At 53.0% G+C, this 13,015-nt stretch overlaps 2 protein-coding genes across 2 annotated transcripts in view; both read left to right on the top strand.

The window, feature by feature from the left end:
- RGS14 (regulator of G-protein signaling 14) overlaps window positions 1-1,429 on the top strand; it is a 13,999-nt gene extending 12,570 nt beyond the window's left edge. Inside the window, 4 exon segments of the mRNA XM_014539167.1 lie at window positions 3-99; window positions 205-251; window positions 331-445; window positions 689-1,429. Of these exon segments, the coding sequence (XP_014394653.1) occupies window positions 3-99; window positions 205-251; window positions 331-445; window positions 689-891 (462 nt within the window). The 3' untranslated portion in view covers window positions 892-1,429.
- Window positions 1,430-12,727: 11,298 nt separating this feature from the next.
- Window positions 12,728-13,015, top strand: part of SLC34A1 (solute carrier family 34 (type II sodium/phosphate cotransporter), member 1) — a 12,300-nt gene continuing 12,012 nt past the window's right edge. Inside the window, exon 1 of the mRNA XM_005865492.2 lies at window positions 12,728-12,810. The gene's annotated coding sequence lies outside the window, so the exon portion shown is untranslated. The remainder of the gene's footprint in view (window positions 12,811-13,015) is intronic.

The raw sequence follows: 13,015 nt of genomic DNA, 5'->3' as shown, positions 1-13,015 counted from the left end.
CTGACCTGACCCCGCAGCCAGGCGAGAAGCAGCCGCTGGATCTGGGGAAGCTAGTGAGCTCGGTGGCGGCCCAGAGGCTGGTGTTGGACACTCTCCCAGGTAGGGAATGTTGGCCCCAGGCGTGGTCCCCGGGGCTGACCGACCCAGGAGTAAGGGGGGCTCCAGGCGGGAGATGAACACAAAAGGTGGCGCTCTCTGCCACAGGTGTGAAGATTTCCGAAACTGGCGACACACATCCCCGCCGAAGCCAGGTGAGCGAGAGGCGGAGAGCCCACTTTTGCCCACCACACCTCTCCTCCTGGTTGTGGCTCTGACCCCACGTTCTCGCAGCGCACCACACCTGGAACCCAGAACAAGGGCATCCATCTCCCTCCACTGCCGCTCAACTCCCTGGCCGAGGCTCCCAGTAGTGTCACTGGGAAGCGACAGACCTGTGACATTGAAGGTACCTTGGGGATGGTGGGAGCGAGGGGCCAGTGGAGTTGGGAGCATTGAGATGGCATCAGGGGGCCAAATGCCATTTGAGCGGGAACAGGAGGTTGGAGGACCAGCAGGGCAGGGATGGGGGCCAGAGGGGGCATTGGTGCAGGGGTCCGGAGGCTGTGGCCACAGTGTGGCAGCAGGACTGTGGTGGAACAGTGTGTGCAGGTCTGTGTGGGTGGGCCCCTGACTCTGTGGCCACCCCCAGGCCTGGTGGAGCTGCTGAACCGGGTACAAAGCAGCGGGGCCCACGACCAAAGGGGCCTTCTGCGCAAAGAGGACCTGGTGCTTCCAGAATTTCTGCAGCTGCCTGCCCCAGGGCCCAACTCCCAGGAGGCCCCACCACAGACTGAATCATCAGCCCAGCCCAAGAGGGGCCCCTTGGACTCCACCGCCCACTCTGCCCTCTGACAGCCGTCCAACAGTCCAGGCTGGCCGCATGGCACCTGGCGGGCCAAGCATGCCATGGTCCCGCCCTGCATGCCCTGTCTGTGCTGTGAGTGTCCCTGGCCCCTTCCTGCCACGGGCAGGCCCGAAGGAAGAGCCAGGAGGGTTTGGAGAGGGGCTCTGAGTAGCCACACCCCACAGCTACCACCCCTTGGTCCCTCACAGGCTTGCCCTTCCAGCCCTTGCAGCCAGGCCACTGGGGGGAGGTGGGGCTCCCCTCCTTTCTTTCTCTACCCTGTGCAGGCATGCCCATCACAGAGGGGCGGTGTTGGCAGTGCCAGCCTCCCCACCCTGTGCCAAGCTTCATCAGGGAGCAGGAGGAGGGGCAGGCCCCTCCTCAGGGAGCCAGTATGAGTAAGGCCTGGGGGGGTAGGTGGGGAGCCCCTCCCTCTAGCCACCGGACTCTACTGGATATACAGATTTTGCATTTGGGTTGGGGCAGCTAGGTTTGTCCTGGATGTATAATATTGTTATTATAATAATTATTATTATTCTGCCTTGAGGTGTGTTCCTTGTATACCCTGTACCGGTACTCTACCCCCCAAACCACACTGCATCTGTCATCAAGGTCACAGTGCCTGGAGTTCCCCCTGACTTCCTGTTATCAGAACTTCTCTTCTTGACTGTACAGAGTGTGGGAAGGAGAGAGAGAGAGAGAACACAAGAGGGAGGGAGAGGAAAGGGAAGACCCTCTGGGTAGCTGTGCCTCTGCCAGGTATGATCATACTATTCCTTGGTTTCTGATCTGAGCACAGTGTCTAGTCACTTTCTGCTTCTTTATGGGACTGAGGGTCCCTGAAGACATGGCTGTGCTTTCTTTGGATGCATTAAAGGCCTTGTAGGGGACACTGGGCATTGTTGCAGGGGCAGGTCCTGCCCCTTGCCTGCTTTAGCTGGGGGTCTTCCCTGTCCCAGGCAGCCAGGGAAACCCCACGCAGGGAAGGGGAACAGGAAGACCTCCCAGAAGAAGGGCCCCAGCCTGTAGGCAGAGAAGCCAGGTTCAGTCCTGGTGCTGTGACAGAGGAAGCAAGGGGACCCAGGAGCTGCAAGAAGGTATCTGGGGAGTGAGGGGCCCTCTTGACCACCTCAGCAGGTTGAGCTCTCCTCCCCACCCCAGCTCTTTGCGCTTTCTGTCACCTCTGCCAGGAGCTCCAGCAGCACCACCACCCCACTACGTCACTGGAGAGATGGGGAGGGGGTTGCGTTGCTGGCCCACTATGTGTTTCTCCAGAAGTCAAAGCCAAACCTTCCTATTTAGGGGGCTTCAGCACTCTGCCCCCTCAGCCCATGTTGTTTGGCTGTGTTGACCCCCTAGCTGCTGGCATGAGCTCATGACCCAGGCCTGGCCAATCAGTTTAGTTCAGGGATGATCTCTCACCCAGTTAGAACACCAATCCTGGTCATTTTCTACCATCTCCTGGGGACTTGCAGAAAGGACCTGCAGGGAGGGGACCTACATGCAAATGAAGGCAACACAGGAGATCAGGACTGAGAGATGGAAGGAGATTCCTGACAAAATTATCTAAATGCCTACATTCCTGCATGCTCGAAGTTAGCCACTTGTAGACTTCCTCCTGAGATAAGCCCACACACTCATTCTTTGGATGTGGGTCTACTTGTTATTTTACTGGGGTTTCTAAGGTCTGCAACCAGAGTCCTGCTTCATTGAAGATCTTGTCTTAAAACACCTCAGAGGAGCCGTCCCTCGTCACCTCGCGCTGTGGCCTAACCGTGTGTGTGTGTGTGTGTGTGTGTGTGTGTGTGTGTGTCCTCACATTCATATGTTCAAATCCCAGCCCCCAGTGATGGTGCTTGGAGGTGGGGCCTTTGGAAGGGGATTAGTATGAGGGTGGGTCAGTGCCTTTATAAGAGACCTCAGAGAGCTGCCTCAGCCCTCCCACCACGTGAGGGGCACATCGAGAAGACGCCATCTGCAACCTGAAGAGAGCTCTCTCCAGACCCCAACCATGCTGCCACCCTGACCTCAGACTTCCAGCCTCTGCAACTGTGAGAAATACATTTTTGTTGTTTATAAGCCAGTCTCTGGTACATTTGTTCTAGCAGCCCAAATGGACAAAGACATCATATACCAAGTGCTCCCCAATGTTACTCTCTACCATGTTACCCAGTTTTCTTCCTTCACAGCACTCAGCCTACTCTGTAACAACCTTATTTACCTATTTATACTCATTTGCTGACAATATGATGTAGGTGCCTTAATGGCAGGGACCTCATCCCTCTTTGTCACGTCTGTATCCCCTTGGCCTAGTGGACCAACAAATGTTGCCACAGCCTCAGATAGTCCCAGCAAAGGATGCAGGGACAACAGGGCAGTGGGGATCCTGGGCAGGGGACCGCTTAGCACCAGGGTCACAGCCTGTGGCTGAAGATGTGGGTAGGGAGACAACCCATGTCCCTCCCTGATCAGCTGCAGAACCCCTCACACTTCCTGGGCCCCATGGCTTCACCCTGTGGCAGGAGACACCCTTCCATGCCCCAGGATAGAGAGGTGGGGGCACCAGGTAACAGAAAGGGTATCTTCTCAAAGTTGGCAGATCCTTAGGCCAAGCCTACCCTCCGGCAGGCCTCCCAACTGCCAGTGACGTGCCTGTCAAACTGAGGAAGCAAGGAGATTGCCTCATGAGAGAGGGGGTCGTGAGTCAGGCAGATGAGCCTCCCTAAAGGTTGGCCCCTGCAGGAGGAGAAATTCACATCTACCAAGGTCCACAGGGTAGGCACATTCCGTCCTTTATCTCATTTTTGTCCTCATAAGCAAACAGCTCAGTGGGTATGAAACCATGGCTGCAGGAAGGGAAGCGACCAGCCCAGGATTCTGCAAGGAGCTTGACGAGCCAGCCCTTAGGCTCTGACTCGGGGACACACCCCAGGAAGGGCCTGGATGCTGTAGAAATTCCTGCTGAGGAGCCAGGGCCCTTTCATGGAGGGGACATTGATATGGCTGCCCCGGGGGGCAGTTTGGGAATTTCTGCTGACAGTTTAAACCACACCTGTGTGACCACAGCAGTACCACTGGAGTCACTTGCTCCTGGGCATGAGGAAGCCCATCCCTGCAGGGTTGCTTATGACCTGAAAACTGGCAAACAGCCCATGTGGATGGTGGGGGTGTGCGATGGGTGGGGAGGGTGACAATACTTGCTGGTGTACCCATGCTCTGCAAAGCCACAGCAGGCAAGGAACTGAGTACAGTGTGTCCTGATGTGGAAAGTTCTCCAAGATGTGTTATTATTCATTTAAAAAAAGAGAGAGCAATGCATATGGCATGAGACCTTTATATAAACCACAACCACACACGCACTTGTAAGGGTACAGAAAGGAGAGAGAATGTTCTAGAAGAATACATGTCAAACTGACAGGGGGTAGAGGTCAAAGGAGATTTTCACCTTAGCTTTAAATTTTGTTGTTGCTAACCCTCACCCAAGGATATTTTTCCCATCAATTTTTTAAAAATATATTTTATTGATTTTTTACAGAGAGGAAGGGAGAGGGATAGAGAGTTAGAAACATCAATGGGAGAGAAACATCGATCAGCTGCCTCCTGCACACCTCCTACTGGGGATGTGCCCACAACCAAGGTACATGCCCTTGACCAGAATCGAACCTGGGACCTTTCAGTCCGCAGACCGACGCTCTATCCACTGAGCCAAACCAGTTAGGGCCCCATCAATTTTTAGGAGTGGAAGGAGGGAGGGAGGCAGGGGGAGAGAGGGGAGAGAGAGAGAGAGAGAGAGAGAGAGAGAGAGAGGGAGAAACATCGATTGGTTGCCTCCTGCACACACCTGGCTGGGGGCCAGGGATCAAACCTGCAACCCAGGTACATGCCTTTGACCAGGAATCGAACCTGCCACCCTTTGGTGCACTGGCCAACAGAGCAACACTGGCCAGGGCCTAGCTTTATTTTTTAAAAGGATGCAATTTAAAAATAATCAACACAAAAGCCTTCCCAAGGCCACCTCTTTGTCCCTTCTGGCCTGCCAGCCCTTTCTCCATAACAAAACCCAAGTCTTCCTTCGGAGGCGCATTTTGGCTGGCCTGGTGTATTCTCTGCCACCATCCTCGCTGCGACCCCTCCTCCAGCGTGTCCTCTGCAGCAGCCCTGGGCTGAGGGGACTCTTCATTCCCAGAACCCCTCAGGCTCTGAGCCCTCATCCTCTCAGCCCCACCAGGCCCAGAGGCAGGGGATCAGTTGGTCAACCCATAGCCCTGTTCCAAAGCCCCTGCTTGGATCTAGACTCCCGGTGGTCAAGAGGGTCTCACCGCTGCTTCCCCTCACCTCACCAGCTGGGAAGCCAGGAAAGGAGTCAGTCTGTCTACCTAGCACCCAACAGAAAGGAAAAGCGAGACCACACATTTGCTGACCGCTCTGCAGCCTCCAATACCACCATCCTATGGAGGACACCGGCTGAGCCAGCAGGTGTGACTTCCCCAAGGACCCCATGGACCCACGTCATATGACTCCAAGCCTCCAAGAGAGAATCTTGTTCCCTGTCTCTCATCGTCTAACCCAGTGGTTCTCAACCTTCTGGCCTTTTAAATACAGTTCCTCATGTTGTGACCCACCCATAAAATTATTTTCGTTGCTACTTCATAACTCTAATGTTGCTACTGTTATGAATCGTAATGTAAATATCTGATATGCAGGATGGTCTTAGGCGACCCCTGTGAAAGGGTCGTTCGACCACCAAAGGGGTCTCGACCCACAGGTTGAGAACCGCTGGTCTAACCCCACTTAATGGCCTTGGGGCTAGAGAAGGGGTTGGTATGAGATGGGCACAGGGTGAGCACAGGGCACACAGTGACCTAGGCTCTGGGCCAGGGTGGGGGCAGGTAGGGGCAGGGGCGGCTCACCTGGAGCCCAGATGAAAGTGCTGATGCAGCTGTAGGCTCATGTTCCCTGGGCAGCCACCCCTACCTCCACGGGTGAGCACAAGGTGCCCCCTGCCGAGAGGCCTGGCCTGGTGGTCAAGTGACTCTTACTTCTGGGGGATTAGAGGCTGGAATTCAGCTTCCACAAGGAAGCAAAGGCCCAGATAGGGAGGAACACTCATGGTTGATTACACTGAATGAGATGCAGCCAGGCTGGGCACAGGCCCATATGGCTGCATAACTGTCAGAGGTGCCATTCACATCGTGTTGGTCCTGGGGGGTCCAAAAGGAGCTGGGGACATGCACATGCGTATGTGTCCTGTGACTCCTGCAGGGTCTGGGCGAGGGGTGCTCTGTGGCCATTTCAGCTGCTCTCTCCAGAATACTGGCTTGGGGATATAGCCAAGGCAGAAGCCAAGGAGAAGCACCATAGAGCCAGCATCCTACCTCCAGCAGAGCCCAGGGTGCTGGCTTCCGGGATGACGTCCTGGCCAGCTGAGATGGGTGGGGAGGGTAACCCCACCAGCCAAGGATGCTACCTCTTCCCGTGGCTTCCTTGTGCTGAGGGGCTGACAGAACCCAGAACCCAGATGCAGGGCCAGAGCTTGGACCGGAGAACTTAGAATGCAGGGCATTGAGCTACCGGCGGCATTCAGCTACCAGGAGCTAGAGCCCAGGACCTGAAGTCTAAAGCCAGATCTCAGAGTTTCAGGTCTGGAACCTAGAAGCCAGAGCGTGGCCTGCCATCTCAGAGCGTGCTGTCCACAGCCTCACGCTCAGGCCTGGTCTCCAGGGCCAGCATGAAGCCCTGGGGCATAGGGCTGGAGAGACATGAGGAGGGAGCTGTAGGGGAAGAGGTGATTTCTGAGAAAAGCCTAACGCTGCCTCAGCTCTTTGGGCCACAGACTTTGGCCTCGTCAGTCAATGAGTGACCTACCCCTGAGCCACCAGCATCAATCATTACCCAGGGCGCTTGTCCCCCAAACGGAGGCAGGACATTCTCAGGTCAGCTGGTCATGTCCTGCTCCACAGGACCTAATGTAGCTTTGGAAAATGAGGCTTGAATGGAACATCTCAGGGCCCTGCCTGCTCTGTGTCGGGCAGCTCAGAGTGAAGTCCAAGATCTCCAGGAAAGGACAAAGTCAAGAGGGCCAGGGGACGGATTGCTGTGTTCCCCAAAGGGAGGCGGCAGGTGGCCCCTACTATGTCATCCACCCCACGGTGAAAACAGGTGACTTGACCACAGATCAGAGAGGATGCAGCCATGGGTGTGCAATGCACTCACAGCTGTGTCTGTGTGCAAGCGTGCTGGTCTGACCGCCGGGGCAGAGTGTTCACGGCCGGATTCCCAGTGCACCGCACCGTACTGACTCAGTGCGGCTTATATGTCAGTTGAATAAATAACCATGTTGGTGAGAAGAGGCAGGAGTCCTCAGACTGTGCTTATGAGGAACCTTGCCGTGGGATTACACTGCTCGGTAGCCAGTTCCTCCCAAAAACCCAGTTCCTAGACAGATGGTCTGGAATGTTAGTTTTTCCTCCCTTGATTGTCCTCAAACTTGAGGTTCTGCAGGAAACACACCTGCATCGAACTGCGTGCATGTAAGGAGCAACGGGTCTTGACGGAGAACTGCGGAGACAGCTGGGGGTGCCCACCTCCACACTTGCTTCGCTCCCGGACACACATGCTTGTTCTTGGCACTGTCCTCTCTGTTCAGCAACCATGTGGCTCCTAGGGAACTCATTTTCGTTGGTGTGACGAAATTCAGTAACTGTCAGCCTGTCACATGCACATTGGCCGTGCTCTTCACGCATCCCACTCATTGCAAGCTGCCTCTCCCCCAGCACTGGCCCCGGAGGGCTCTCCTGAGTCACTAGCCTGCTGTGTTCACCTTGGCTGCCATCTCAGCAGACCCAGCTGACCAGGGTGCCTTTCAAAACGTGGCGACTCTGGTTTCTGGGGCCCTGCTTTTCTGCTGTTCCTCCTGAACCCAGCTGCGGGCGGGTCTCAGTTTCCCCTTCCTCTGCCCTCTCAGAAATGTGGAGGCTCCTCTGGGCTTAGCCCAGCTGCCCTCCTCACTCTCCCTGGGGCACCTTCACAGGGGAAGCCAAGTTGTGCTGCCCCAGGCGATGATGGATGCTCTCTTTAGGCTCTCTTTAGGCCGTGAGGCTGGCAGGTTTTAAAAGGGAGAGGGTGACATGATAAGAAGCGCATTTTGAACAGCTGTCTGGCTGCATTTTTTGGAGTCTGGATCAGGAGGAGTGAGGACAGCGCAGGGAGAGCATCTGAGAGGCCATTGCAATAACCCAGGTGAGGCCTGGTGGCCCGGAGCTCCTGGGAAACAAAACTGGGAGAGTCAGGGGATGGATTAAAGATGACGAGGTGGAGGAGAAGGGCCTCTCACAGATGCCTGCTCCATTTCCTGCTCCAAGGACCGACCTCATGCTGCTCCCTGAGGTCCCGACGTGCAGGAGGCCCCTGTCAGATAAGGAGCACGTCCTGTGCTTTAGACCCAAAGATCCAACTGCGAACGCCAGAGCTCCTCAGACACAGTCGGCACAGACAGGTCTTGGCATCTTCCCTCCAAGACTCCTCCCCCTGGAAGCCTTTTCTCAGTGTGAGACACCACCAACCACCCAGGCTGCAGGCCCAGAGGCCTGGGGAGGCACGTGAGCAGACAGGGCAAAAGTCACCCTTCAGGTGCACCCAGAGTCTGTCGCAGGTGGGGAGAGGCAGGCTGTGAGTGGGGAGGAGGCTGCTGAAATGAACCAAGGGGCCGAGAGGCTGGGGCTGGAGTATGGCTGGCCACCTTCCCCGCTGCTCTTAGGCGTCCAAAAGGCAGCTCTGCTCAGCAGCCCCATCCCATCCCCAGAATTTTGGGGGATCATTTGGATGTGCAAATCCACAGCATTTCGTAATGATCACTTGTGACCAATAACTGCCTCCCCTACCGGCCCCTGAGCTCCATGAGAGCAGGGGAGGGAGAAGTCAAAACTGCCCGAGATTATTAAAGAGGAGAAGCGTCAGTTCATCAGGAGCGCCTTGGTACCAGCTGCTCTTGCCCAGGGTCTGACCTCAATAGTGCAGGAGAGATGGGGAGCAGGCCTATGGACTGGGGTCTCTGGACACACTGTGGGTGTCAGGCTCCCCGGGGTGGGGTGCTCCAGCAGCCTCAGACCCGTCCCTAATGGGACTTTAACAGGACCTCTAGTTCCAACAAAAGAACTCAGTAGCAACTGCATTTCCACGGCTCAGTGACACTCCTCCCACCGCTGTATGAACCCTGACCTCACCCAGTTCACTCCGTGCAGGTGGAAGCGGCTCCGGGACACCAAGAGGGTTCCTACGTAAATTAGGGTTCATGACAGAATGTGATGCGGCCATTAAGAACCACACCTGTGCTGAGTGTAAAGCCACAGGAAAAGGCTTAGGCTAGAAGGGTAGATGCAAAAGAGCAGCGCAGCCTCTCATAGACGAGGAAATCCGACGCGGGTTTAAAAGGCAGATTCCCTCCTTAAGTCCCGTGTGTGAAGGGGGCTGCAGAGCATCGTCCTCTGGAGCACTTGTGCTTTGCTTCCCAGCATGCCATCAGTTTCGCTCAAACAAACTCTTTAAAACATTAAAAAAGAAAAAGGTCAGCTAGCAAAGGATGAAAGGCAGTGTTCTAATAGTTACAGCAATGTTTCTGAGAAGCAGGGTTATTTTTAATTTCCTTTTGCTATGAATGGAGACTTTTCTGGTAAACACCAGGTGGCTGATTCCCTGCCTCAGTTCCCCAGAACCACCAGAACACGCTATAAGACTCTATGGCTCATTGTCCTCCGCAGGGCACGTTTCAGAGTGAAAAGGGTCGCTGGGCCAAGATTCATACCAGGACTTGGCCAGGCAAACCAGGACTTGTGGTCACTCTACCAGGCCAAGCCCGGCCGCACCTCTGCCACGCCCCACTTCAATCCCCTGTGGGTTCTGAACGGACACAGCCACCCTGTGGTGGAGCTGGAATGCGAACCCAGGCTTTCTGTGTTCTCTGCTCTTAGCCACTTGGGCAGAGAGTTTATTCTGACCATTACTCCTCAATGCTCGGCAAATTAAGCACCAATTACTTAACCTTTGTCACATTAAAGGGGGAACTGTGCAGATTTCTATCTTCCTTGATGGAAAAAGGCTGGGTCTATGTTACCCTAAAATATGCTCAATGTTGTGGAGGACTTCAGCTCAGGGGACCCTGAGCAATCAGAGGCTGGCTGAGCCAACAGAAGTTGTGGACCTGAAACAGGACTGAGAAACTAGAGGAGGTGGGGCCATTTCCTTGGCCAGGACACTTCAGCCACCTGGAGACGGCGAAAGGGCATGAGAGCATGAAGAGAGCAAACGCGCTGAGGGATTCTGCTCTAGGCACAGAGATGGGTCACTTATCTTACTGAATTCGACAATTCACTGGAAAAGCCAAGCGAATTGTCATTTTACCAGCCAGGGACCTAAGGGCTCAGGGCGGTGAGGTGACTGGCCTCTGAATCCCAGGCTGACTCGGGGATTGTACCATTGCTTGGACCACGAGAGAAGCTGACTTTGCCAATCTTGGCCCAACATAGAGTAGGAACTCAACTAATGTGCTTAGAAACCAACCGATGGATAGACACAGGCCAGCTGGCTGGCTAGGTGGATGGGTAGGTGGATGGATGATGGGTGGATACTAGGTGTACCAGGTAATAATGCGGATTTTTTCAATAGATGGAGTTACACATATGTTGATATATATGTGATTTGATATGTCTGCTATTTTGTTGTATTGACAACAAGCTTCGAAACTTCATATGTCAAATTTTCTAAAGGTGTTAACATCATAGATATTTTTACGTTTAAAAATGTCGAATAACATGCCAAAAAAAGAGCATTTGCAGGAAGTTTTAATTCATTACTTTATTTTGAAGAAAAGTGCTGCTGAAAGTTATTGTATACTTCGGGAAGCTTATGGTGAACATGCTCCATCTCAAGATACTTGTGAACGCTGGTTTAAACGCTTTAAAAGTGATGATTTCGATGTGAAAGACAAAGAACGTCCAGGTCAACTGAAAAAGTTTGAAGACCAACAATCACAAGCATTATTGGATAAAGATGCGTGTAAACTCAAAAACAACTTGCAGAAAGATTAAACGTTGCTCAGCAAACAATTTCTGATCGTTTACAAGCAATGGGAAAGATTTTAAAGGAAGGAAAATGGATGCCACATCAACTGAACGAAAGACAAATGGAAAACCGAAAAGTCATCAGTAAAATGTTGCTTCAACGGCACGAAAGAAAGTCCTTTTTGCATCGAATTGTGACTGGTGATGAAAAGTGGATTTATTTTGAGAATCCCAAATGGACAAAATCATGTGTTATTCCAGGTCAACCATCAACATCGACTGCAAGGCCAAATCGCTTCAGAAAGAAGACAATGCTCTGCGTTTGGTGGGATCAGGAAGGTGTGGTATTATGAGCTTCTAAAACCAGGTGAAACCGTTAATACTGATTGTTACCGATAACAAATAATCGATTTAAACCACGCTTAGATCGTGACATCAACCATGATGTCACCACAGAATGGGCCAGAAGACATTGCATAGTAATTTTGCTTCATGATAACGCACCATCACACACTTCAAAACCAGTTAAAGACTTTCAGCAGCACTTTTCTTCAAAATAAAGTAATGAATTAAAACTTCCCGCAAATGCTCTTTTTTTTGGCACGAAATTCGACATTTTTAAGCGTAAAAATATTTATGACGTTAACACCTTCAGAAAATTTGACATATGAAGTTTTGAAGCTTATTGTCAATACAACAAAATAACAGACATATCAAATCGCATATATATATCAACATATGTGTAACTCCATCTATTGAAAAAATCCGCATTATTAACCGGTACACCTAGTAAGTGGATAAATGAGTGGGTGGATGGATGAGTGGCTAGATGGATACATAACGTTAGGCAGTTGCCCAACTAGGTCTTGAATGGAACCCATCATTGCTGGATCTGACCAAACCATAATCTCTTAAAAAAGAAGCTCCCTTCTCATCCCTCTGTGAATCTGGTCCCCAAATCGGGTTCCATAGTCCTGTGAAAGGGAAACAAGCTTCTGAAAGGCTTCCTTAGACCCCTCTGACTTTCATATCCTCATCAGTTTCCCAATCCAGAAGCCGAACTTTGATATATTTCCTCTCCCTCCCACCCTCCCCATCACCAACTCTACTGCCCAAGTACCCCTGGGATGTATCCTGTTCTCCCCATCCCTCCTGTTCCCACCTTGGTTCAGACCTCATCATCTCTCAGCCTCTTAACTGGTCTCTCTGTTTCCAGACTCACTCCCTATGACACATTCCAACCCCACCCCAGAGGGACCATTCCAAAATGCAGGCCCTTCTTGGTCTGGCAAGGGGCTCCACAGTCTATTAGACTTCACATCCTGGATCCGAGGTTGGGCATTGGAGGTGCTCCAAGATCCCACATACCCAGCCTCTCCGGTTTGTCTCCTGTTGTTTCCTCCATTACACACTCCCCTCCTCCAAACACCCCCCAAGACACACAGACCCACAGACACCCAGACACACGGCAAGGCCACAGGATGTTTGGATCACTCCTTGGGAGTCCTGTCAGCTGGAGCCACAGAATCCCTTTGGGGACTCTGGGAACCAGGCTCCTGAGTGGCTTCAGGGTCTCTGCCTGGGGATAGGGTGTGTCTGTGCCCTCACTGGGTCTGGGTGGTGGTTCAGGCTGAGCATCTGTTGGAGGGAAGGGAGAGCCTAACTACAGACTCCCCCTGCAGAGCTGACGATTAGTAATTAACCGGGAGGAATCACAGGGGTGAGGTTAATCGGGGAACAGAGGGAGGGCAGCTAGAGTTCTAGGGACTTTGCCCTTGACCCGAGGGTATAAAGTGGAGGGTCCCAGCTGCTCTTTGGGTCTTTGGGACTTCCCTGAGCAGCTGCGCAGGAGCTGAGACACAGAATCCTAAGGTGAGCCCAGAGTCCCCTCCTCCCAACCTCATCTTCAACTCTTTTTTTTTTCTCATCTTCAGCTCTTAGTAGAAACAGTTCAATACCCCAGTCCCCCTCTTCCTGCCCCCATAACATCTCAGTACCAGCCCAGCCTGGCTCACTTCCAAAGTGAAAAGGACTTGTGTTCTTCCAGGACTGGGAAATCAGCTCAGGACACGCCCCC

The sequence above is a fragment of the Myotis brandtii genome, unplaced genomic scaffold, assembly GCF_000412655.1.
Source record: "Myotis brandtii unplaced genomic scaffold, ASM41265v1 scaffold208, whole genome shotgun sequence".
Lineage (NCBI taxonomy): Eukaryota > Metazoa > Chordata > Mammalia > Chiroptera > Vespertilionidae > Myotis > Myotis brandtii.
Note: the sequence above shows the minus strand (reverse complement) of the source record. Positions and strands in the feature narration are given on the sequence as shown.